The sequence below is a fragment of the Chinchilla lanigera genome, unplaced genomic scaffold (genome assembly GCF_000276665.1).
Source record: "Chinchilla lanigera isolate Chin_1 unplaced genomic scaffold, ChiLan1.0 scaffold00041, whole genome shotgun sequence".
Classification (NCBI taxonomy): Eukaryota; Metazoa; Chordata; class Mammalia; order Rodentia; family Chinchillidae; genus Chinchilla; species Chinchilla lanigera.
In genome coordinates this window covers 12658497-12682729 of record NW_004955442.1, presented here as the reverse complement: position 1 = coordinate 12682729, position 24233 = coordinate 12658497, and the positions used below count along the sequence as shown (strand labels likewise).

The window sequence follows — 24233 nt, the reverse complement described above, 5'->3', positions numbered from 1 at the left end:
ATTTGAGAAGTTTAGAAGGTTAACTAAGTGACTGCGCAGAGGGCAGGTCCTTACTTTGTATCATCCTGAGCCTGTGCAGGAGGAGGGCATGGGGATTATGTGAGTGCTGCATGCCCCTGGGTGGAGGGAGCCTGCTTACAATATAAGGGAGGGAAAGAGGCTTGCCCCCCATTTTGCTCTTGCTGCTTTTGCTGTTTTGTGCTGCTTAAAATGTTGCCCCTATGCCCTGCCACCTGCCTTGGATCCAGCTGATTAGACTGAATCCACTATAAACTGTAAGCTAAAGAAACCTTTCCTTCCTTAGTTTTAGTGTTGGGTATTTTGTCTCAGCAACTAGAGAAAAGTAACCATGACATATACTTTTTGTTGTGTGGGAATACTATCAGAACTACTGATTAGCTTGGTATGGCAGCCCATGCCTGTAATCCCAGGACTCTGGGAGCTGAGGCTTAGCGAGACTATCTTTTTGAGATAGGGTCTCATTATGCAGTTCAGGCTTATCTTTTTTTTTTTTGTTTTTTTTTCCTGGTACCAGGAATCGAACTCATGGCGTTGTGCCGCTGAGCTAAATCCCCAGCCCCCAGTTCAGGCTTATCTTGAGCTCACTTCATGGTCCAGGCTGGCCTCAAACTTGTAATGATCCTTGTGCCTCTCAGCCTTCCGAATGCTGGGATTGTAAGTGTGCACTACCAGGTCGGGTGAGATTGTTTTTTTTTTTTTTTTTTTTTTTAAAAAGGCAGCTGGAGATATGCTCAGTGCAAAAGGCCTGGACTCAATTCCCAGTGCCATAAAACAAATTAAAACAACAGTTGATTTTTTTTTTTTCAATGAATGGATTCTTTTTGGACTTCACATCTTTTTTTTTTTTGAACCAGGAATCAAACTCAGAATCTTGTGCTTGCCAGACAGTAACCATGCCACTGAGCTATACCCTCAGCCTGTCTTTCTGGTGTGGGAAGATTTACATTAATTATTTTCTTCTGGGTTTTCTTTTCTCTTTTGTTTTTTTGAGACAGGGTCTTGCTATGATGTTTAGGCTGGCCTTGAGCTCATTTTGTAGCCCAGGCTGGTCTCGAACATGCAATGATCCTCCTGCCTCAGCCTCCTAAGTGCTAGGATTACATGCCCAGCTTCTTCTGGTTTTTCATTTAAAAATTTTTATTTATTTATTTATTGGTACTGGGAATCGAACTCAGGACCTTGCACTTGCCAAGCAGATGCTTTCATTTAAAAATTTAATTCAGTAGTTGATTTGAAATACATTTTAGTAAGTGGCAGGAAGTGAGATCACCATTTTCCCAAATTTCTAACCAGTTGTCCTGAACTTTTCTGACCAGCTCTTTATTATGCCTCTCTGGTTCCTAGTGAGCCACCCTTATCCAAGGTGGTCCAAAGCTGCTGATTCTACTTGGTGAACCTGGGTCTCTACAGCGGCCTTTGAATAATAAAGCTGTAGATTGTTTCCATTTTGATTGGGAGGGTCCTCCTCCTCATTGCTCTTTTCTAGAAATTAAACCATATTTTGGGTCTCACTATATAGTTGAGACTGACCTAGGCTGGCTCTGAACTTGTGATGAGCCTCCTGCCTCAGCTTCCCAAATGCTGGGACTACAGGTGTGCACCGCCATGCCCTAGAGGATTTATTTCTTTTCTTTCCTTTATTTCTCTCTCTCTCTCTTTCTTCTTTCATTCCCTTTCTTTCTTTTCTTTCTTTTTCTTCCTTCCTTCCTTCCTTCCTTCCTTCCTTCCTTCCTTCCTTCCTTCCTTCCTTTTCTTTCTCTTTCTTTCGTAGAGGATTTTCCTTCCCTCCTCCCCTCCCTCCCTTTCTTCCTTCCTTCCTTCCTTTCTTTCTTTCCTCTCTTTCTTTTCTTCTTTCTTTCTTTTTCTTGTTTTTTGAGACAGTCTCACTATGTAATTCAGAGGACTTTTCCTTCCTTCCTTCTTTTCTTCCCTCCCTCCCATCCTCTCTTCCTGTCTGTCTTTCTGGTTTTTTGAGACAGGGTCTCACTATGTAGCCCAGGTTGGCCTCGAACTCATGGCGATTAGAGGATCATTTTTATCAAGAGCCTTAAAATAACTCCCTAAGGACTGTCCTAAGGACTAACACCCTTTCCCCCCAAGCTGGGAAATGAACCCAGGATCTCAATGCACTCAACCATTGTGGCACACTTGCAGCCACATTTAATGGCCTCTAAAATATTATTTATTTAATTTTTTATTTTTTTTGCTAAAATGAGGTTTTAAAGACATTTACTAAGTAATTTATGGCAAGCATTGTGCTAAGTACTTTAGACCATCTTTTTTGTTTTTATTTTTGTTTTTTTTTCTGGTACTGGGAATCAAACTCATGACCTCACGCTTGCCAGGCAAGCACTGTGCCACCGAGCTAAATCCCCAGCCCCTAGACCATCTTATTTAACTGCCACACCCTGTGAAGCAGGTGCTACCGCCACTGTCATTTTACAATGAGGATTTCAAGGCTCAGGTAACAAAGTCTTGCTGAAGAAGTAGCAGACCTGTGATTTCAACTCAAGTTTGCCTGCCTGCATTCTAAAATTATAACTGCTTCACTCAGCGGCCTTCCATAAGTCAGTCTGGAAGACAGTCATGTTGATGACACTTTAGGAATGGAGAATAGCCAGAGGCACTTCTATCAAAGGGAAATGCACTTCTCATGCACACCCACTGATCTGTCTTTGCTGTCCTTGTGACCATGTATGCCTAGATTTCCTGGTTATCCTCGCATTTTTTTTTTTTTTTTTTTTTGGTTTGTTTTCCAGTACCGGGAATCGAACTCACAACCTCGCACTTGCCAGGCAGGAGCTGTGCTGCTGAGCTAAATCCCCAGCCACCTATCCTCGCCTTTAGCAAGAGCAAGGCCTGAGAAGAAAGTCTGAGCCATGAAATCTGCCAGTGGGGCTTCTAACATCTCACTATTGATGTTGGACCCCAAAGCACTTACCCAGTGGTCAGCAACTGCAGCCTGGACACCTGAGTATGGCCACTGGTGCCTGTTTTCCTCAGGCCCTCACAATTCTCCAATCACTTGTCTGTTTTTGAAAAGTACTTTACCCAGTAATTTTTTATTTTGTTTAGAAATAGAACTTTGAACTTTGTGTGTGTGTGTGTGTGTGTGTGTGTGCTTAGACTTGAACTAGGGCTTCTGTGTGCTAAGCACATGTACCACTAAGCTATACCTTTAGCCACTACAACATTTTTACTAACTCACTATCATCAGTCAAATCCAATACCTTCTTCAGCAATCACACCTCACTTGAGCCCTCACTGCTGCTTACTGATTAAAGGCTTGAGTAGCATCCTGCTGTACACACATGGGTATACTTAAAAATGCACACTCAACCACACCGCATGTGTCAAGAGGCTTCACTTCTTTAGTTTCTCTTCCTTCACCACATGCAAGAACACTGTTGTACCTTCCTAGTATTCACATTATAGTTCATCTTTTCTCAGATGAGAACTTGGGTCCAACGACTCTTGCCATTATAAAAGGTACACACTTGCAGATTTAGAATTCCATTTCTGGGCACACATGGGGCTCCTGAGCTACCACTTAAGTTAAAAACTTCTGAACTTACATAGTCTGATAGAGTAGCCATGAGCCACATGAGGCTATTTAAATGAAGAAATATTACCAATTTAATTTTGCAATTTTACACAAATGCCAAGTGTTCCATAGCCAATTGTGGCCAGTGGCTCCTACCCAGGATGCAGCCACAGCACTTCTCCATCACTACAGAATACTCTAGAGCACAGCACTGCTCAACATGGCCCCCACTGCAGATACAGTGCAGCTGCTATGAAGATGGGATCAGATCTGATACTCACTCTCAAACATAACACACAGGAAAAAGGACATAGAAACCTAACATGAGCTATCTCAGGCAATGGCAAGGAGGAGAAAAATTATCCTTCACTATATGCCCCTCGGTATTTAAAAATTATCAGTTTTAATAACAACATTCTAAGCTTCTATCTATCTATCTATCTATCTATCTATCTATCTATCTATCTATCTATCTATCTACCTGAGTATCTTACTTTTCTACCAGCCTGGGCTATGCTTGGTTTCTACTTTATTCCATCTATAATGCTGAACAGAGAGAGGAGAAAGATTTCCCTGTAGTGTTATCCTACACTCCAAGGCCTGATAAGCCCCATCCTTGATGCTTACTTACTTTCTCTGCAGTCCGGTTCCAGACAGTCACTGTGTGACCCATTTTTAGCAAGTTGGAGACGATGCCGCTTCCCATGAGTCCAAGGCCCAAAAATCCTATCCTGAAAGAGACAGAGACTGAGTTCAAGGAAGAGTGGCTGGGACATGTCAAGAAGTACCTATCCGGCAGCACACGGTAGGGGACAGAACCTCAGGCCAGTGGAAACACCATCCAATGCACTGAGGCTACACCTAGTCAGATACACTGTAGCTACATTGTACCTTTTCTTGTCTTATAATGGTCTAAAAGTATCTCTAGGGCTGGGGAGATGGCTCAGCTGCACAGCACCTGCCTGGCAAGTGCAAGGTCCTGAGTTCGATTCCTGGTACCAAAAAATAAAGAAAGAAAGTGTTCCTAAATACAAATGGACATTGCTAAATCCTCCACTGCCACAGAAGAGAGTACTGCTTATATGGCTTGGGGCAAGTCTTCCAACTGTGGTTTCCTTCCTGCTTTTGATAAAGCATCTAAGCTTTCCATTTCACTATTGCAGTCAAAACAGAGACATGTCCTCAGCCATTGAAATGGCTTTCTGATCAGCCACCTTGAAACAAGGCCTTCAGATGCTACTTTAGAGAACATCAGAATCCATGACGAGTCATAGAGGCAATGTGTTCCTCTATGGGCAGCCAGGCAATCTCCCCAGCTAATGGGAACAAGAATCAGTCTGTACTTCTTTTTCCCAACTTTGGTTCTCCCAGACCTTCACCCTTACCTTATCTTTCCTGCTGTCAGCAGAGGTGAGCCTTGGCCCTTTTCTCCAAATAAATTCTTCCCATGAGCTTTGGAATCAATCTTCTCCAGTGCATGAATTCTCTTCCTGTACCTACCCCTCCCACATACCCTTTTACCTACAGTCTTTTGTGATCCCCTGCCACTGTGTACTCAACAGCCTGCCCACTTTGCTTACCTTCACTTTGTGTCTGGTTCTTCCCCAAATCCTACAATTTAGGGACTACTGCTATTTCTATATGCTTGTGGAAATGCTTTTCATCCCACCCCAATGTCTTTTCCGGCTCTTACATATTTTAATCGTCTCTTAAATGGGTCAGTGTCTAAACAATGCCTTGTCTTCATTTGTAATTCTCCCTCTTTCTGCCACTTATTAAGTTTGACCCTGTATTGTCCTCTCTGTACTTTCAGCTTCTGGAATCACATCTGTAGTCACCCTTGCAAAATGCTCCTCTTCTCAGAGGTCCCCCTGAGTCTTGCTACAATACCCACTGCTCACTGCCTCCCTGTCCTAGTCCCACATCAAAGTTGAAAATGGAACCCACCACATTCCTCATTCACTAAAATAGGGCTCCTTGCCCATTATGTTTAATGCCAAGGGTTAAAAACAAGCAGGTATTTTTTGTTATTCACAGCTCTTTGGGTAGTACCATTTCCCACACGATTCTAAATCAAGATAGGCGACTACTTCTCTTCACGTTCTAGGAAACGCAGTAGACTCAGGGATGAAGCTTCTGGCCTCTAACATGGTAACACAGTTCTCCCATGGAGTCAATGTGGATTAATGGGTGGCAACACAATTGGTTTGCTTTGTAGTTGGCTTCATATTTGTGTTAAAAAAGAGCTCACAGAAGGGGCAATCCAGATCTTGGTCCTCAGCCCTGTCTTGGCCTTTTTTCCTCCTTAGCACTGGTGAACCCAGGGTCTTTGCACTAAGCCATATCCTGACGCCCCTCCTCACCTTTATTTTTAATTTTGAGATAGGGTCTTGTTAAGTCACTAAATTATCTAGGCTAAACTTGATCTTCTTGCCTTAGTCTCCTGGAGTGCTGAGATTACAGACCTGTATGTAGACAGGGTCTTGCTATATAGTGCAGGCTGGCCTTGAACTTGCTTATGTTGCCCAGGCTAGCCTTGAATGCATAATGAACCTCCTGCTTCAACTTCCCACATGCTGGGATTACAGGCCTGTGCCACCACATCCAGCTCATCTTAATTTTTAGAACCAACACAATCCTTATTAAATTAATGGATAACACCTACCCCTTACTTTTGGTTCTTATAGCCAGGGTCTCCCTATGTAGTTCCGGCTGGCCTTGAACTCACTGTGTTGCCCAGGCTGGCCTCAAATCCAGTGATTCTCCTGCCTCAACCTCCTGAGTGCTGGCATTATGGATGTGAGCCTCTACACTGAGCTCCCTTTTATTTGCATAAAACATGTTCCTATCTTCTCCATTCTCAAAGGGAAATTCACTACCAATCATTTGTAAAATTAGTGATTTCAACAGTACAAATAAAACATCAAGTAAAACATATGTTGTTTTAGACTGGGAAAAAATTACATAGATAAACTGAAAAAATCAGACTTTTCTTGGTCAGCAGAACATGCCTTGTTAGTAAAGAAACCCTTTCTACTAGGTGACTCTGCAGACCAACAGAAGAGGAGCAAAGGTGAGTCTGGGGGCAAGCTCAGGCTTGGGCACCACAATCTAAGAGCACGCCAGCCTGGGCAGGGGAAAGCAACAGGCAGACGGACCAGATGGATGGGGAGGCTATAGTTCTGCGAGCTGGGGAGGATAGAATAATGAATGAGCTTTTCCCCCAAACACCTTCACTTCTCTCTCCTGTGGCTAATTCTGGGGCTTCAATAATAGGTCTACTAAGACAGTGGTGTTTAAGTGTGGTCTCCTGACTTGTAGCAGCAGCAGCAGCAGCAGCACCAGCAGTTTTGCTACTTGCTAAAAATATGAATTCTTTGGGTCTATCCCAGACTTATGAAGATGCCCTGGCCAGGTGTGGAGGTCAGCAACTGATGCTTTACAAGTCACCTTTCAGGTGATTCTGAGGGACAGGAAAGGCTGAGACGTCTAAAGCAGGTGCTCATGCTTGGAGACTCGTTAAAAGTTATAGACCCTCTGAGGTTATTCCCAGGAGTCCTCAATAAATAGTTATATGATAACTTCTGTCTCCTATAAGTCAAACTGCTCCCAGGCAAATCATGATCATTAAGAACCAGAGCTCTCTCATCAATCGCTGGGACATAATCCATAAGGACCCCACTGGGGACACTTCCTCTGCCCCAGCAGAACCCAAACTCAGGAGGCCCTCTCATCAAAGTTCTTACTTTTTGTCTGTGGGTGTGATGCTGCCATTCACGGCTGTGCTGTCCGCTGCCTGGATGGAGGTGGAACCAGTTTCCTAGGGAGAGCAAGCACAAATTATCCTATCAGTCTGCTCACTGGGAGACCTCAGGTAAAAATAAAAAATGGGGATGTGGGGAGGCTACTTACCTCTTCACATATTTTCAGCTTCTTTGTGATTGCCTGGTAACAAACAGCTGGCTAATAAGAAGGAGAAAGCCTATTTATTAAATTAATAGTTAACCCGTCTTCATTATAATTTCCCTAAAAGATTAGGCCTAAAGTGGGAAGTCAACATAAAATATTTTTGTTGTGTAATGTCACAGAACTCCAAATGAGGGGCCAGGGATACAGTTCAGTAGCATAAGTACCTGCCTGGCAAGTGCAAGGTCCTGAGTTGGATTTGGTAAAAAAACAAAACAAAACTCCAAATGAGACACTAGAAAATTAACACACATACCTTACTAAATTCTCCATGTAACTCTATATTTTAGTATATGTGCTGCCAAAGCAAGCACTCTGTGTAACTCTATAAAGCTCTTTTATCTCACCAAAGCACTGAGGATCAGATGCACTGAGTGGGTTCTGTGTTCAGAGTTATAGCGCTGGTCAGTGTTAGTGGCCTTGGAACATAGATCTCTCCAATTCCAAAGCCATACTGAATCCTGGCAAGGCTGGATCTAACCCATGATCTCACAGACTTTGGGAATGCCTCCCTCCACAGCTACAGGGTATGAATACAACCGTGACCTGTGAGCTGTGGGATGTGTCCCCCACAGACTACCTCACAGGGGCTGACAGCTCACAGGGTCTGGCTCCCATATTAGAATACAAAGGCAACTGCACATGTTTCTATCAGATTACTAGCTGAGTTCTAAAGGCTGCCTTTTGGTTTATTTTTAACCTCAGCAGTGCCTGACCTCCTTCTGGGCTTACACTGTGACTTTTTGACTACTGCTCTGGGTGATATATAAACAGAGCCCGACTTTCAGACCAGTTGAGGAGGTTCCAGTGATGCACATCCCCCTGGCAGGCTATCCCCCTTGAACAAGGGTCAACAGCCTCACAGGGTCACTCACCTTCTCTGTTTGGCTCAGCAAGAAATGATGGAAATGAGGATCTGCATCCTTGACAGGCTGAAACCAGAAGACAATTAAATAAAACAAGCTACCTTCCACCAAAGGGATCTTCCTCCTGCCTTTGAATTGGACCCTCCTTGGGCTGTAGCGCCTCTGTGCTCTGGTCCTTTTCACAGCTGTCTGGAAACATCTCACATTTTTGGCCTACACCTTTTTAAAATGACTACTAATTCTAGCTAGGGAAAAACTCAATTCAAGTGGAAATGGACAGATGTTTCTGACAGGTTGCTCTACACATTCCAGTACAACTGTGGGAAAATACCAAAAGTTGTACCAGTACTTTAGTATTTGGCATTCCCCAAGCACTCACACAACCCAGTGGACTATGCTATAGTGATTCCCAGGACACCTCTAGTTTTAGGGCTTTGGCCTCTTTTGTCTAGGATCAGACAGGGGATTTGCTTTCCTAAGGGTCAGTTCTGATGGAGGAAGAGAGTGGCCTGAACCACAGATCTCCATGGCTACTCACAATATTGCCCAGCAACAGGTGCGGCCCACAGCAAGGACAGGATAACCCCAGGCTACCAAGAGTTGTGTTTGTGAACAAGTGTGTGTTTGTGACATATGAAGAGAAAAAAATGAGCAGAATGACTCCACTCACACCAGAATGACACATGTAAGAGAGCTGAGTGGGCAGACTGATGCTGTAGTTATTTACCTCAAACATAGCGGGGCTCACCCTGCACATGGAGGGCTTTACTTTTTATCTTGTGAACTTGTGTACTTTTTTGCAGTTAAACTATGCAAACAAACAAAAACAAAACAAAAGGAAAAAAGGGAAAAGAGGATCACACCGCAACATCAGGAAACCTGCTGACGTGGTGGCCTGTCCAGCCTGCAGGTGAACGCTTTACCTCACTCGCAGATGGCTGCCATTTAAACGTGGCCATAGGTCCGGCCATCATCCCCTTCACGGTACTAGACTCGGGGATAGTGAGGTCCTACAGAAGGAAAGGCAGAGCATCAGGACACTGTACTTCCTCCAGTCACATTCAAATCTGAACAAAACTCCTGGCAATTGCCATAGTCTATGTGAAAGTTCAAGCCAATCCCAGGCAAGGTTCTGATGACTGTCTTTTGGGAGAAGCAGGGTGAGGTCTTCCTATCAACACAAGGGAAGCCTTTCTTCTCCACTCTGGAGATAAAAAGTTCTTGCACCTAAATTTCACAAGCGCAGAGGTAATCAGCCCAGCCATCATCTGTAATGTTGTAAGCGAAGTTATAGCAAAAATTTCTCATGGTCTATATAATGAATGTTAAACAACTGCGGCTTCAGAAGGAGTCCATTGTATTTTTAAAAAACAAAGTTGCATGGTGCTGGTGTTTTCTGCTCAAATCTTATGGCTGTGACCTGAGAAAGCAGGAGTATGCCCAGGATGGTTGCATGGTAGCTGCTCCTCTTCAGCATCACTTGGCCCCACTCTTCCTAGGTAAAGGGCCACTGTTCCAGCTCAAAAAGCTGCCTGACTCCTTCCTATCCCTCTGATGCTACTATGTACCTTCTCTTCCCATTCCCTCCCTTCCTGCTTTGGTGACGCTACCATTGTCTCCATTTGGACATAAGTGAGAATCTTGACTTATCCCATAAACGTTCCATCTCCCCTTCCCCCACCAAATGCTCCTCCCACCTATTCTACTAGACCAGAATCTCTGGAGTCCTCCTTGATTCCCCCCACCTCTAATCCATTGGCAATGACTACTGCTTTACAACTGGGTAGCTATCCCTATCTCTCTACCATCCTCGCTACTAAAACCCAAGCTCTGGTTACCATCACCTGACACTCGGCTGGTTACAAAGTAAGTCTCCCTGCTTCCACTCTGGACCCTTGCAGTCTAATCTCCACACAGCAGCCAGAGTAATCTTTTTTTATTGTTTTATTTGAATTTTAATTAGTACATGTATGCAGTACATAGTGATTACATTTATCATGGGGAGTTGGTACATGTATATAACACATCTTAGTTCTTTTTACATATGCTCTCCCTCCCCTCCCAAGAGAAACCTGAAAAGTCAAGTCAGACCATGTTTCTTCTCTGCTGAAAATTGGCTTTCCACCACTTCCCACTGTGTAGTGAAGCTAAAGCTTTATTATGGTAGCCTAAAGGGAGGGCTCTATATAGTCCGCCACCCCTAACCCACACTAATCTCCTACTTTGTGTCCTAATTCTTTCTCTCTCACCACTCCTTGTCCACCAGTAGTCCACTGGCCACCCCCTTTCCAAACACACCAAATATGGGTCTGCTTCAGTGCCTCTGCAATGCCAGGAAAATTCTTCCAACAGATGTCTACTTGGCTCACAGGCTCATTTTAGGTCTCTACTGAAATGTTCCCTTATCAGTGTGACTTTATTTGACCTCTGCATCTCCTCCATTAGAATGTGATGTTGATTATAATGACAGCAAACACGTCTCTGGTGCTTACTATATGATGGGCGTCATGTCACTATCATACTTTTTTTGGGCGGGGGTTTCAAGACAGGGTTTTGCTGTGCAGTTTAGGCTTGCCTTGAACTCACTTTGTAGCCCATGCTGGCCTTGAACTGCCTGAGTCTCCCACATACTGGGATTACAGGCATGTGCCACCATGCCAGGCCCTATCATACTATTTCATAGATACAACCTCTCAGGAAATTTGGCTTCCAAGTACATTCTAGAAAAATGACAACATTGTCAGTTTTGTTGATTTCATTCCTGTGTGGGGACCCATGTCTGATATTTGATCAAAATTTGGTATTTGTTGAAAAAATGAATAAATTTCTTTCCCTGGGGCCTGGTCTATTGTGCTGTTTTCTCTGTATATATTTGGCCCTTGGAGCTGCTTGATAAACATCTATTGAATAAAGAGGTTAGGAATGGGGGAAGGTCTACAGCAATGGTACCCAAAGAATTTTCTGAAATGATAGATGCTCTATATTTGTGCTCTGACACAAGAACATCCAGTCACACATCATTATGGAACGTGATACCAAGCTAGCATAAGTGAAAACTGATTTTCTTTTGGTGGTGGTACTGGAGATTAAACTCAGGGTCTCAGGCATGCTAGTCAAGTGCTTTACTGTGGATCTACCTGCCTAATCTCCAGCACTTCTTAAAATTTTTTATTTATTTTGAGACAGTCACTAGGCTGTCCAGGCTGGCCTTAAACTTGTGAACCTCCTGCCTTAGCCTCCTACTGTAGTAGCTGGGATTACAGGTGTGTGCCACTGAACCCAGCTGGAAACAATTTTAAATTGCATTCAATGTAATTTAAACTGTCATCTGGCTAGGGACAATGCAGTTCTAGGGAAAACAATGAGAATAAGGAGATGACAGCTTTTTGTCCAGTAGGAAGGAAAGGCCTTGGCTTCCAAACTGCCACTCCTTGTATGAGTTTGTGATTTCAGGAGAGTCCCAGGCTTGACTATGCTACTTCTGTGGGGGCAGTCTTTGCTTAGAGTTGCAGTTCTTTGTGTGTGTGTGTTTGAAATAGGGTCTTACTATATAGTTCAGGCTGGCTTCAAACTCACTATTAGCCCAGGCTGGCCTTGAATTCCAGGCATTCCTCTTGCCTCAGCTTCCCAAGTGCTGGGAATGTGCCACTGTACTGAGCAGAGTCGCAATTCTCAGCTCAGGACTAGGAAAGAATGGTCTTAACAAGAGGACAGGAGGCATGGCAACCTCTCAAATGTAAGTCTAGAAATAAACCCATCTCACCTACACAATCAAGGTCAAACCTTTTCACTCAACCTCTTGATATAAGAGATTATGCCCAGAACAGTACTCACCTGGGGCTCTAACCAGCCATTAGCCTGTGTTACTGAGGAGCAGTCAAATGACAGTCACTATGGCAACACATACATATCCTTTTGAGGCTACAGGATAGATAGATCAGGTAGGAAGAGGCACCAAAACTCAAGTCCTGGTGCACATATTCCCCGTAGCCTAAAGATAATGAGCTGAAATGGCTCTAATTGTCCTGTACCTCAGTAAGGTTCATCCTCTCTTCAGGACACATCCTTTCACTACAGACCATGTAAAAAAGACCCCATGAAAGGTCAGTAACAGGTGGAATTCCTGGACTGAAACCTGGCTGAACAATGGTACTATCAACAAACGAATAACTCAGACCCAAGAGCAAAGTGCTTTTTGCTGGGAGCCTGGAGGAAGTCTCCAGAAGGAGACTGGGCAGTAGGCAGAGGCCTTTGGGGATCCACTAAACTGACCATCCAGCTGTCACTGTACAGCCAGCTGTGACTCTTGAAACAACCAATGTAAGTACTTAGATCAGATGCCCAATGTACTGTAGGTCCTGTCCTCAGTGCTCTGCCTTTTTATTCAATTCTCACAACAAACCTACATAGCACAATGATCAGGCAAGGAAACCAAGGCAAAGGAATGTGGTCCAAATCACATGGATACAGCAAATCATGAGGTCACAATTCAAACTTAGGGCCTTAGTCCTAACCTCTCCTCTGTTTCCTTTTACCCTAAAGGAAGTGATGTCTCCAGGATGACACAGGAGTTAATGAGACACTTGCCTCAAGACAATGAGTTTGGAAAACAGTGTAAAATGTGATAACTCAGATTTCTTCTGGATCCTCAGGGAATAAATTTAGAAGCCACATTATATCTTTTGTGGATCAGATTAGATCATACTTTGTGTAAAGTTCTCTATGTACCGTAGTTGGTAGTTTTCTATACTTTCTCCACATGCTGGCCCATAGCACCAGGTGGGGGCAGTCCTGTGATGCTTGGTCTCCTATTTCCTTAGTCTTGGGCCAATTAACAGTGAGAAAAACCTTCTCTAACCAGAATCCTCACAGTGAGAGCCTACAGGCTTAGACTAGCCAGAGGGATATCCCACTAGACCCACAAAGTGTTTTCAAAATTTCAATTAGCCTCTAAATATTTGAAACTAGGATGTTTTACATACAAATCTGTGCTCCCAGCTTCACTCCAGGAAAACCAGGCAGGAGATAGCTAGAACCTCATAGAAGGAGCACGACCAAGCCAGACCTAATCTGCAGCCAGCCCTCCTGCTTGCCCCACACACTTGTTTTTTCTTTCACTAACTGCCTAGGCTTGCTGGTGTTTGAATCTGCCAGCCCTGCAAAATGTATAGCATTCATCATGGCCTTCTCACCCAATGTTTCTGCCAGCCATCTGGTTCCTGTTCCCTTCATTCTGCTGCTGATCTTCACCTCAGTTCTGCACACAGACTGCCTCTGAGTTTCTGAGACTATACCCAAGTCTTACCAGTGAGAAGGTGGGAAATATCCTATGCCCACTTGATTCTCACCTGCTAATGCTTCTGACTCTGACATCAATGAGCACATGTTCCCTTTGTAGAGCAGCCTCTGCTCTGATTCTTTTCCTCCTCACTTTCCAAAGACAAGCTCATCCAGTCTTAGGGATCTACCTTCCTTTCCTTCAGGTTCACCTTTCAACCTTCAGTCCAGTCTAGACCTTGCCTTAAGTCCATCACATTCTAAATAGAACAAGGACTGGAGTGTAGCTGAGTGGTAGAGTACTTGCCTTGCATTTGTGAGGCCACGACTGCCAGGAACTCTCATCCCCCTCAAAAAAACCTCTCCCAAGATAGCATAAATCCTTACAGAATGGGGTCCTCTTTTTCTCTCTGAGCCAGCTCCATTTCTTAACCACTCTTTGTAAGGAAGCTAACACCATTTCTGCTGAAAGATAGAAATTAATCTCCTTTTCCCTCTCCACATTCATCTCCACATAACCAGTTGCCAAATCGTAGGAACACTTCTTCTAATGAGCCTCTCCTATGTCTCTTACAGGATCTACTATCACTGTCCCCATGAATGTGCACCTGGCTTTGGCCTCCTAATTAGCTGTGAGCCCCTACTCCCTGCCTCATGATTATACTGACACCCTGACACCCAGCTCAAACAGCTTCAGAGGACCCCCACTGGCTTAAGGAGACCTGAAGGCTCTCCACAATCCAGTGACAACCTGTCTCTATCTTTCTGATCACCTCACAGAGACACTTACACCAACAGAGCTTCACACAGTCTATGCCTTTGCCTCTGGAAAGCCTGCCTTCCATGTCTGTTAGCCCTGCGAGCAGCGGCTCTGCACACTGGTTCAGGTGCATTGCTCTTCTGTTCATGTTCCTCCACACCTGTGCATCTGCCTTTCATCTGCTCTGCAGGACCCTTTAGGGCAGCACTCAGTATAGGACTCCACTGGGTGAACAGAAGCATACTGCAGAGTCCAGCTCTACCTACACAAACAGAAGTCACTAATCCCGGAAGCTACAGTGATAAGACAAACCTTCTCATCCTTTGGGGGCCGACCCCGCTTCCGGGGACTTTGCTCTTGGGCTCTTTTCAGAGGGGATTTGGAGCCTCTCTCTGCAGAGCCTGAAGACACCCTCTTCTTTCCTTCTCCCATGTTCTTCTTCACCTTCCCTTCAGACAGGCTAAGTTTGCGCTTCTCATCACCTGAGTTTGGCCTACTTCTCTCCTCACTGGAATTACGCCGACTCTTGTCATCAGCAGAAGTGTGGGATGATGTCTGAAAGTTTAATAATAATAATGGTAACCACCACAACCGCTGCCGCTGCCACCAACATGTGCTGTATACTGCTACAGGCACTTCTGTGAATTACCCTCATGTCCACCCTATGAAGAAGGCTCCATGGGCTCCCCTCTTACATTGGGGGAAGCAGATTAAAAAAGTAGAAATAAAAAAGCTAAAAGGAGTCTTTTGTTTACAGGCCCAAAGCTAAGAAGTAGACTTTAAAGTTTAGGCAGGGAATATATCTGGAGGCAGTGCTCCTAAGCTCTGTGGTGCACTCAAAAGCTAAACTACTCTTCCTGAGTCAAAGTAACTTTCCTAAAAGCAACAAGCTACTCAGAAAGGTGAGCTATAGGCATGGAGTTCCAGCAAGAGGCTGATACCTTAGCACTGAAGTAGCTCTCTCTCTAGGCATCTCATAAGAATAGAGTTGTGGGCTGGGTGACATTTGATCTGCTAGTAACTATGCAAAGTAACCAGCCTGGTGTTAAGTTGAAAATGGCATGCTTTCTCACCTGGTCTTTCCCTTTGGCTCTCCTGAGGAACTCTTCCACGGCATCCACAGCTTGCTGGAATCGTTTTCCCTTGTTGATTTTTATCATTTCCTCTTTATGAGCATGATATGGCTTTAGCTGCTCCACTTTGATCCAGGCACTAGCAGAACACAAACACAGAAAAGGGTAAGATCCAAACTTCATATACCAGAAAGTCCCAAAGTGCTCATGAGAGCAGAATGCAAGCATCTATTTGGTTTAACTAAATCTGAAAGAAGCATGACACTTTTTCAAAACATGTTAACCACCCAAATTCTTAAATCTATTTTCTTAAAACAAGTTAAGCAGAACTATAGTAACCATCACCACAAAGCAGAACATTCAAGTGAAACCAGTGTGCTGCAAACTATTTCCACCTTTGTTCACCAGCCTTCAACACCCAACTGCACACTCTGCCACTTGCTCAGGGCAACTGAAATCTGGAGTCTCTCATTCTCACTGAACAGCATAAAGGCCACACATGGATCCCTGAGAATCAGGGCACCTGGAGGCATTATGAACCATGCCAGTATTACTATGCAAGAAAATACTTGTTGCCCATCAACAACTGGAACTAGATTTATGATTTGCCCATTAACTAAGAATCTGGGATGTGGCCAAGGCTAAAGAAATGCAATTATCTTCTGAAATTTGCTGTGCTTAACAGTTATTTGTAGCCACTGAGCCTATATTTGTTCATAAATGATGGTATCCATGGCTACTAAACCCCACAAACATATGGCTTGGGAGGAAGGTAACAGTCACAAAAGGAGGCCTTTAGAAATGGGATTCTTTCTGAGAGTTAAACATAGAATATACTCCTTTGACACTTAATTTTGCTTCTCTTTTAGCAGTATAAGGGTTAAACCCATGCTTCACACATGCTAGATGAGCATTCTATCACTGGGTCACATCCCTGGCCCCCTCTGATACTTAATTTTTAATTCTACTATCTATATCTAACATATGAAGATGAAAAAAGCAGCCATCAATTCTGGAAAACCAGTGCTCCTATGCAAACCTCAGCAAATCTGCTGCAGCTGGCTTTCTGTGGTCTCTCTATAGGCCGTTCAGGTTATAGAACCCAAATATAAAAGAGAATATTCCATACTTGGCAAGGTATTAGTTAATTTACATATGTTTTATCCTGTAATATTCACAGGTTTCACAGTACAACCTTCAGAAAAAGTGGGTTAGGATAAGGATATAGAAACTGGGCTACCTCACAACTTCAAGTTCTTTCCTTAGAGAGAGCTAGGGAATATTTACAAACAGCGAAAGCGCCAACTTCCACTTACAAAAATAATGCTACCAACCCACCACCAGCTACCTGTTTTCTGAGTGTTGTGCTAATAGTTGTAATAAGAGGTCAGAACAAACATGACAGCCCTGGCCCTGTCAGCCTGAAAGTGCAATGTGGCAAAAACCAGGGAAAGGCAATTTATCTATGGCTAAACAAAATAACACATGGGACATAGACACTGTCTGACACAGACCTCCAACCAGCTATAGAGGCCGATGCTTCCCAGGGAGAAGCTAGCCTACAGCCTGCAGTTTGACGTGAGAAAGTCAACGAGCCCATTTACAGGGAAGACGCATGGAATGAGATTTCAACTCCCTATTTCCTAGCAAGTATGTCACTGAGCTGACATCTCTGCTTCTCCCTGAATTTACAGAGATTCTAATGAAACATAGGGCAATCAGGTACAAAACCAGTCAAGCCACCACACTAGCTGACGACAACCAGTGTCAGGAGTGGGGGGCACATAGCCATGGTATGTAGGACCTGCCTTATCCTGAGAGGTGCAGGTCAGAAGCTGAAACCCGTTCGAACTGTGAGGAGAAAAGCAACAAGGTGGTTTTGTGGAGCCAGACAACAGGTTCCAAGGGGCGCTGATGCTACCTACTCTTTCCCGCTCCTGCCATCCTTGGTCTCACCCAGTCATCCATCAACTTCTGCTTCAGAGAAAATGAAAAGGGACGATGTCTGTGGAGGAAGTGCCAATAAATCAACACCATTTTTTTGGTCAAAGCATTTTAAATGGATTACTGACTTCTGCCAAAAGGAGCAGTATAGTCAAAATTCCATTCACTTGTAAGATAGGAATTTATGACACTACAGTGAAATTTTCCTCTCTGCAACCATCTTTGAAACATTAAAAATAGTTTCCTAAGCAATCAGCAGCACAAATATTACTTTAAGAGGATAAGGGCAAGAAATGTTAATCTATTTAGGAAACCAATCTATTGTCAGAGAAGCATCTTGTCACATCAGAAGAAGTGAATAAAAACCAGCTCATCAGAGCCTAGAAGGATTAACTCTCTTTTTTTTGGTCTTTTTGAGATACTGGGTCTCACTACACAGTTCAGGATGATCTTGAACTCACTTTGTAGCCCAGGCTGGCCTGGAACTCACAGCGATCCTCCTGCCTCAGCCTCCCAAGGGCTGGGATTACAAGCTTGTACCACCATGCCCGGCCTTAGAACGATTAACTCTTGAAAGCAAACCAAACAAGTTACTTTGGTCTTCTAAATAAAATTTTTTTCTCTAAATGCTATACCACAAAACTATCTCTTAAAAAGGGTATGTTTTCAGCCAGTACTTCAGTAAAGTACCCCTCCATTTTACAGAGGCACCTCAGTCAGGCTGGCATGTAACTGGGGCTCAATAATCACAGGGTTAGTAATGTCTTCCAAGCTCATCTGGGGAGGGGGTAAGCTGCCTACTAGTGGGTTAAAGTGGCAGAAGGCTTGACGTGGGGATTAATGCCGAGCCTTGCTCATGCTAATCAGGTGTTCTACCCCATACTTCCAGCCCTAAATGACTATTCTGTTTTCTTCCTTGTAATAAGCTGTAACTTGTGATTTTTCTCATATCCTCCTCCCCAGGCCTAAGAGGAACTGCACCTTTTCAGTCAATTTACTGTGGGCTGGGAAGTGAGAAAAACCAGGTTTACCCAGGATGTGTATAAAGTCTGAGGCTTTACTTTTATGTACAAATGTTAATTACACATTGCTCTGGTAGTAAACTCTTAATACAAGCTAAATGGCCATTACAGAGAAGGAAATGGAAGAAGGTCCCTTAAGATATCTGGCTAACTGAAAAAAGCAAGAAGAGCAGTGTATACAGTATCACTCATGTAAAGATCAGAAAGCAAAAATACACAGCTTGATTCTGCAAGAGTATCTCTGGAGGGACACACCACAAAAACCAGTCTACTTGAATGCACCAGGGATAAATGGATCCACTTCACTGTTTACAGCCTGATTTTTAAAAAAAATTATAAATATCTATTATCTCTAGAAAACAGAAAATCAATACTAAAGGCCTCTGCGTAGAACATGGGCCATTCTAATTGCCTAGAGTGTGTGCTTATTACTTCCTGGTTTGGAGTCTACTGTGGCCAGAGGTTCCAACCTGACTGTAGGTGTAACTGTACCTAATAGCCTGGAGGAGTAAAATTACCCAGGACCTTCCTACAGAGTCTCTTCACTTTTTGGGTAAGAACCGCTCCCAAATTACTCAGATTATTCCACTCAAAAAGAATTTTACAAATCAACATTTTCAAAAACTTCCACCTTTCTGATCTTCAATGAAAATCATATATATATATATAATATTAAAGATGTTAAGCTATGATCTCAAACACCTTCATATGCATCTTAGCTTTTGGCTAGACACAAAGACCTGGGCTGAACCTTGAGGAGGAGTAGGGATGGGAGAAACATACAGACACCAAGAGACAGAGAAAAAGAACGAACACAGGAGCACTAAATCCAAAGATGAGAACAATGACAGGTCAGAAGATATGGGTTCCTTTCTTATCTAGATTTGGTGAACAGTACTTAGTAAATGATTTCTGTATCTGCCTTTAAAATTTTTTGTTTTGTTTTTTGAGATAAGGTCTTGCTCTGTAGTTTAGGCTGGCTTTAATCTAAGTATGTAGCCCAGGCTGGCCTCGAACTCATGGTGATCGTCCTGTCCTGTTGTTGTTTTTGTTTTTTTGGTTTTTCTCTGGTACCGGGAACCGAACCGTCCTGTCCTGCTTCAACCTCCTAGTGGCTGGCAGAGGTTATAGGTATGTGCCACCTGGCCCAGCTATCCATTTTTATTTTTAAACACTGAAAGAGACTGAAGATTACTGAGGTGTTAAAGATCCAAATCTAAAGATCCTAAGGTATTCAGAAATAGAGGCATGAGGAAACATATATATACACACAAAGAGAAGTTAATAAAGACTTTCTCAGTTAATTTTAAGCAATGATTATCTTCAAGACATCAATCAGCTGGAAATGGTTGTGGATGCCTGTAATCCCATTTATTTGTGAGGCTGAGGCAGGAGAATTGCAAGTTAGAGCCCAGCCTGGGCAATTTTAGGGGAGACTATGCCTCCAAAAAGGGGTAAGGGTGGGAGTAGGGCTAGAGCTCCGTGGTAGGTCATCTGCCTAACATGCATGAGGTCCTGATAAAATCCTCAGAACCACAAAATGGGGGAGTCGGGGTGGGACGGGATCATGGGGACAACTTGGACAAAGACTTGCAGATAAGACAGGTTTAAAAGACTTCGTTTCTAAAGCTTGGAAATATCCCCAAATGCTGGACTGTTAGGTAAGAAGAATCTGGCTAATGCTCTCTAGGGTTGCTACTGTTCATGCTTGCCACAGGAATACTGCTGCCTCAGTCAAACATCCAGAACTGTGACCTTCACTATGTGCTTGGCCCATTCTGTTAAAGTGTTGGATATACAGAAAATGGGTCAATCAATGCTAAGTGAAAAGGAAAAGGGATGCTCACATGGTTCCAACCCATTATGCTCTTCGGCATTAACCACAGCAGATTTTCCTACAAGTTACTTTCAGTACCAACTTAGACATCTCATACCAGGCAAGGCTGGCCCACCGGAGATACAGCTTGATGTAAAAAGCACCTCAGAGCCAGATGTGGTAGCACTATCTAGAATCTCAGTACTCTGTGAGACCAGGCAGGACAATCACAAGCCCAAGACCAGCCTGGGGAACTTAGTAAGACCCTGTGTCCAAACGATTAAAAAAAAAAAAAAAAAAAAAAAAAGGGCTGGGGATATAGCTCAGTGTGAAGACAGACCTTCAGTTCAATTGTGAGTACCACACACAAAACAAAACAAAACACAAAGCACCTCAGGCTGGGATCCTGGACATCTTATCACTTAAACCTTCAACCCCCTGCTCTCTGTTTCCTCAGCTGGAAAACCCCCCACAATGACAAGTCTATCCATTCCCTGCTTGGACAGTGGTGAGACAGACATTGTCTGAGACTGACCTGCAGCTCTGCCCAGCCCCAGGTCTCTTTCTCAGGCACCATCCATGAGGAACCAGGCACTCCTTCTAGTTTTCCCCACCCTAGGCCCACTTGTAGGGACCAAGTCCTGTTACAAGTTTGTTCCCCTGACTTGAGGTTGAATGAGGATGAATGACAAAGAGATAGAGTCAGTTTAACATACAGGCAGCCAGAGGCTCTTGCCTCTAGTAGGCAGAAGAGATCCAAGCCTCTGGCTCATCTTCCTTTTACTCATCCAGATATAGGTACGAGTCATTAAAATAACATAAGATTCACCAGCTTCATGTCATCCATTAATATATGCCCAGGTAAACAACTTAAACTCAGCTGTATGAGCTTTCCTTAGAGCCTGCAACACACATCCCCTCATCCATACATAAAATGCCTTTCTCCTTTGTGCTCACAGAGGCCAATTTAGCCTCAACTCACCTCTGGTCTCCCACAGGACATCAAGAATGTTATGGACCTCACGTGGGAACTTGTAAGCTATCCCTTATTTGCCAATTCTTGAATTGATTTGTTTCTGGTGGCTTCAGAGCACTTATAAACTAAATGAACGCGCCCTCCATTCTGCTATCCTTTGCCACTGTTCAAATTTTAAACTCTGAGCTCTAATGGTGCATCATCATTGGCCAGACATGTTAAAGGTAAACTCAGAGCCAGGCATGGTGGCACATGTCTGTATTTCCAGCACTTGGTAGGCTGACAGGAGGATTACTGTTGAGTTCAAGTCAGCCTGGGCTACACAGTGTGCTCAGGACCAGCCTGAACTACATAGGGAGACCCAGTCTCAAAAAAAAAAAAAAAAAAGGTAAACTCACACATCTGACACTAACATTTGGTTGTAGTCACATGGGGAGCTAGCAAAGTTATGCTGAAGCTATTTTTTCCCTTTGTATTTACATGAGAATAGTTCTTAAGGGGCTGGAGATTTAGCTCAGAGGCACAGCGCCTGCCTGGCAAGCGCCAGGTTGTGAGTTTGATCCCCCGTACCGGAAAAAAAAAACCAGAAAAAAAAAAAAAAAAAAGAGAGAGAGAATAGCTCTTAAAATGATTGTGGGCAATTCTGTCTTGGCCATCTGGCTTGGGAGAGCTGATCCAGCCATCTTCTTAAGGCCTGCCCTCACCAAGCAGGCCTGATTAGGCAGGTCTAGCCCACTCTTCTTATCAGTGGGATGCCAACACAACTTAGTTTTGGCAGAAGGGAAAGAGAAAAATCAGGTTTCTAGAAGATTAGAATCATTGTGTAACTTGTTACAACTGGCTATCCTTCTTACTCTTTAATAAAAGGGTCCTTCCTAAAACATACATACATATACACACACACTAACAATCTGGAGATTTTCTGATAATATAAAGATACTAAAAATCTGCCTCAACACTGATCATGAAGCAAGGATTTCTCCAAAGGAGAAATGCTATAAATCCATATTCTTTGTTTCTCTAAGTTATCTTATTATCTTCCTACAAAAAGATAATATGTTAGTCCCACAGTGAATTGATTTTTAAACAGGTTTCATGTGGATATGCGCTGGGTATTGAAACCAGGCCTCAAAAATACTAAGCACATACTCTGCCACTAGGCTCCATCATCAATCCTTAAATAAACAAACAAACAAATAAATAAATATATATATATACGTATATATATAAAAGGAGTTTAAAAGGCTTAAAGTTACTATGCCTACCAGTTGCCTCATATCCACTTGCTTATAAGCCGTCTAAAAGAGCTTTAGTCATTGAGAAATCACATCACAACTACCATCAATGCCAGTAGGTTATATTCATGTTTAGTGTGCACCTCCCTCTATCATTGGTTGTACCTGTTTGGCCTGGCTGAGTGTTCAAGTTCCTTTAACTCTCAACTTTCTGTGGCCTACTTATTTTTTCACACATGAGGATCACTTTATTTATCCTTCAAGTTTTTTTTTTTTAATTGAGACAGGTCTTGCTATGTAGTTCAGGCTGTCCTTGAACTCATAGCCCAGCATGGCCTCACAATCACGACGATCCTCCTGCCTCAGCCTCCCAAGTGCTGGGATTACAGGTGTGCATCACCATGTCCAGCTTACTCTTTAAGCATTTAAAAGGAGTGAATACCTTTCAGGTCCCCTGTAACTTGGCTAAGTTCCTAGTTTTGTTTCAGATGTGTAATTCTTCAGTTAGCCAAGCAAGTTTGTCTATTCATATCCCCAAGCACCAGTTATCCCAGGCAGGGAACCTCTTCTTACCATGTCCCCCACCTTAATAGTATCCCCATGGCCGGAACTGCTATCATTCTTGCCCATCCAAACTGTATTCATCCCACAGGTGAATTCATTCATCAGCCTTCCTGGACTTCACTGTTCTCCACTGACTCCTCTCTCTTCCAGAATCCTTTTGTAATTACTTCACCATTCATTCTGCACACAAGCCCATCTGAACTATTTAAATCTTGTCACTTGACCGAGCACTTAGAAGGTGGGGACCACAATATTCACTTTACAAGGAATTCTTTCACTGTCAAACAATGTACAGTGTGCGCACAGATGTTTGTTCTTTTCATCAGGACAATCTTCCTTGTGGAATCCATGACATTAGAAGAACATTCTCTCTGCATGCTAGTGACATCTTTGAAATACTGCCACCATAAAGGTGGTAAATTGGCTTGTGATAGGGAATTGAGGTGAGGTATATCTTATTGGGAAGGTAGATCCACTATGCAAATGTGAGAACTAAGAAGAGCACTTTCATATATAAACTCCTGAGTGAGCAAAGTATACTGTTGGTAAGAGATTTTAATATTATATATTACTTTCTAGGGATGAATATTTTAACTATCAATGTTAAACTTATCAGAAAAGTCAGACTTTTTTTTCAAACCTCAATTTCCATTTGCCTATAAGACTCATAAATACAAATACAACTAAAAAAATCAAAGCATTTACATAGAACTAGATACTCAACTTGATGTAGTGATAAGAAAACTAAACAAACTGCTGGAAATTCAAGTTAACATTTATTTTTCCCTTCAGTGTGACTTCATAGATGGCCTTATGTCAGGTCAAAGAATCTCAAATTCACGATCCTGGATCCTTTAACTTTAGTTTACATTTGGTAATATTACATTTGGTAATAATGCTTTACTATTATAATATTAGAACAAATCCCTTAGCTTTACAAAAGAGAACGGGAGTAAGCAGTCACTTTTCAGTAAGTGACCAGGTGTGGTGACTTATGCCTATAGTCTCAGCTGTTTGAGAGGGCAAGGCAGGAAGATAGCAAGTTCCAGGCTAGCATGGGCAACTTAGTGAGATCCTGTCTCAAAAAAAAAAAAAAGGGGGGGGGGGATTGTAGCTCAGTGTAAAGGCCTGGATTCAACCTCTAGTGTTGCAAAAAATAAATAAAAGTT

At 43.2% G+C, this 24233-nt stretch overlaps 1 protein-coding gene across 4 annotated transcripts in view; it reads right to left on the bottom strand.

Moving 5' to 3' along the window:
• Nucleotides 1-24233, bottom strand: part of Glyr1 (glyoxylate reductase 1 homolog (Arabidopsis)) — a 39286-nt gene that overhangs the window by 11361 nt on the left and 3692 nt on the right. For 3 of the 4 annotated variants that reach the window (XM_005391261.2, XM_005391262.2, XM_005391264.2), the window contains exons 4-10: nucleotides 15508-15646; nucleotides 14747-14989; nucleotides 9321-9407; nucleotides 8407-8463; nucleotides 7478-7528; nucleotides 7312-7385; nucleotides 4197-4296 (exon numbers count right to left, since the gene is read on the bottom strand). In XM_005391261.2, the coding sequence (XP_005391318.1) occupies nucleotides 4197-4296; nucleotides 7312-7385; nucleotides 7478-7528; nucleotides 8407-8463; nucleotides 9321-9407; nucleotides 14747-14989; nucleotides 15508-15646 (751 nt within the window). The remainder of the gene's footprint in view (nucleotides 1-4196; nucleotides 4297-7311; nucleotides 7386-7477; nucleotides 7529-8406; nucleotides 8464-9320; nucleotides 9408-14746; nucleotides 14990-15507; nucleotides 15647-24233) is intronic. The other variant, XM_005391263.2, reaches the window with a different exon arrangement.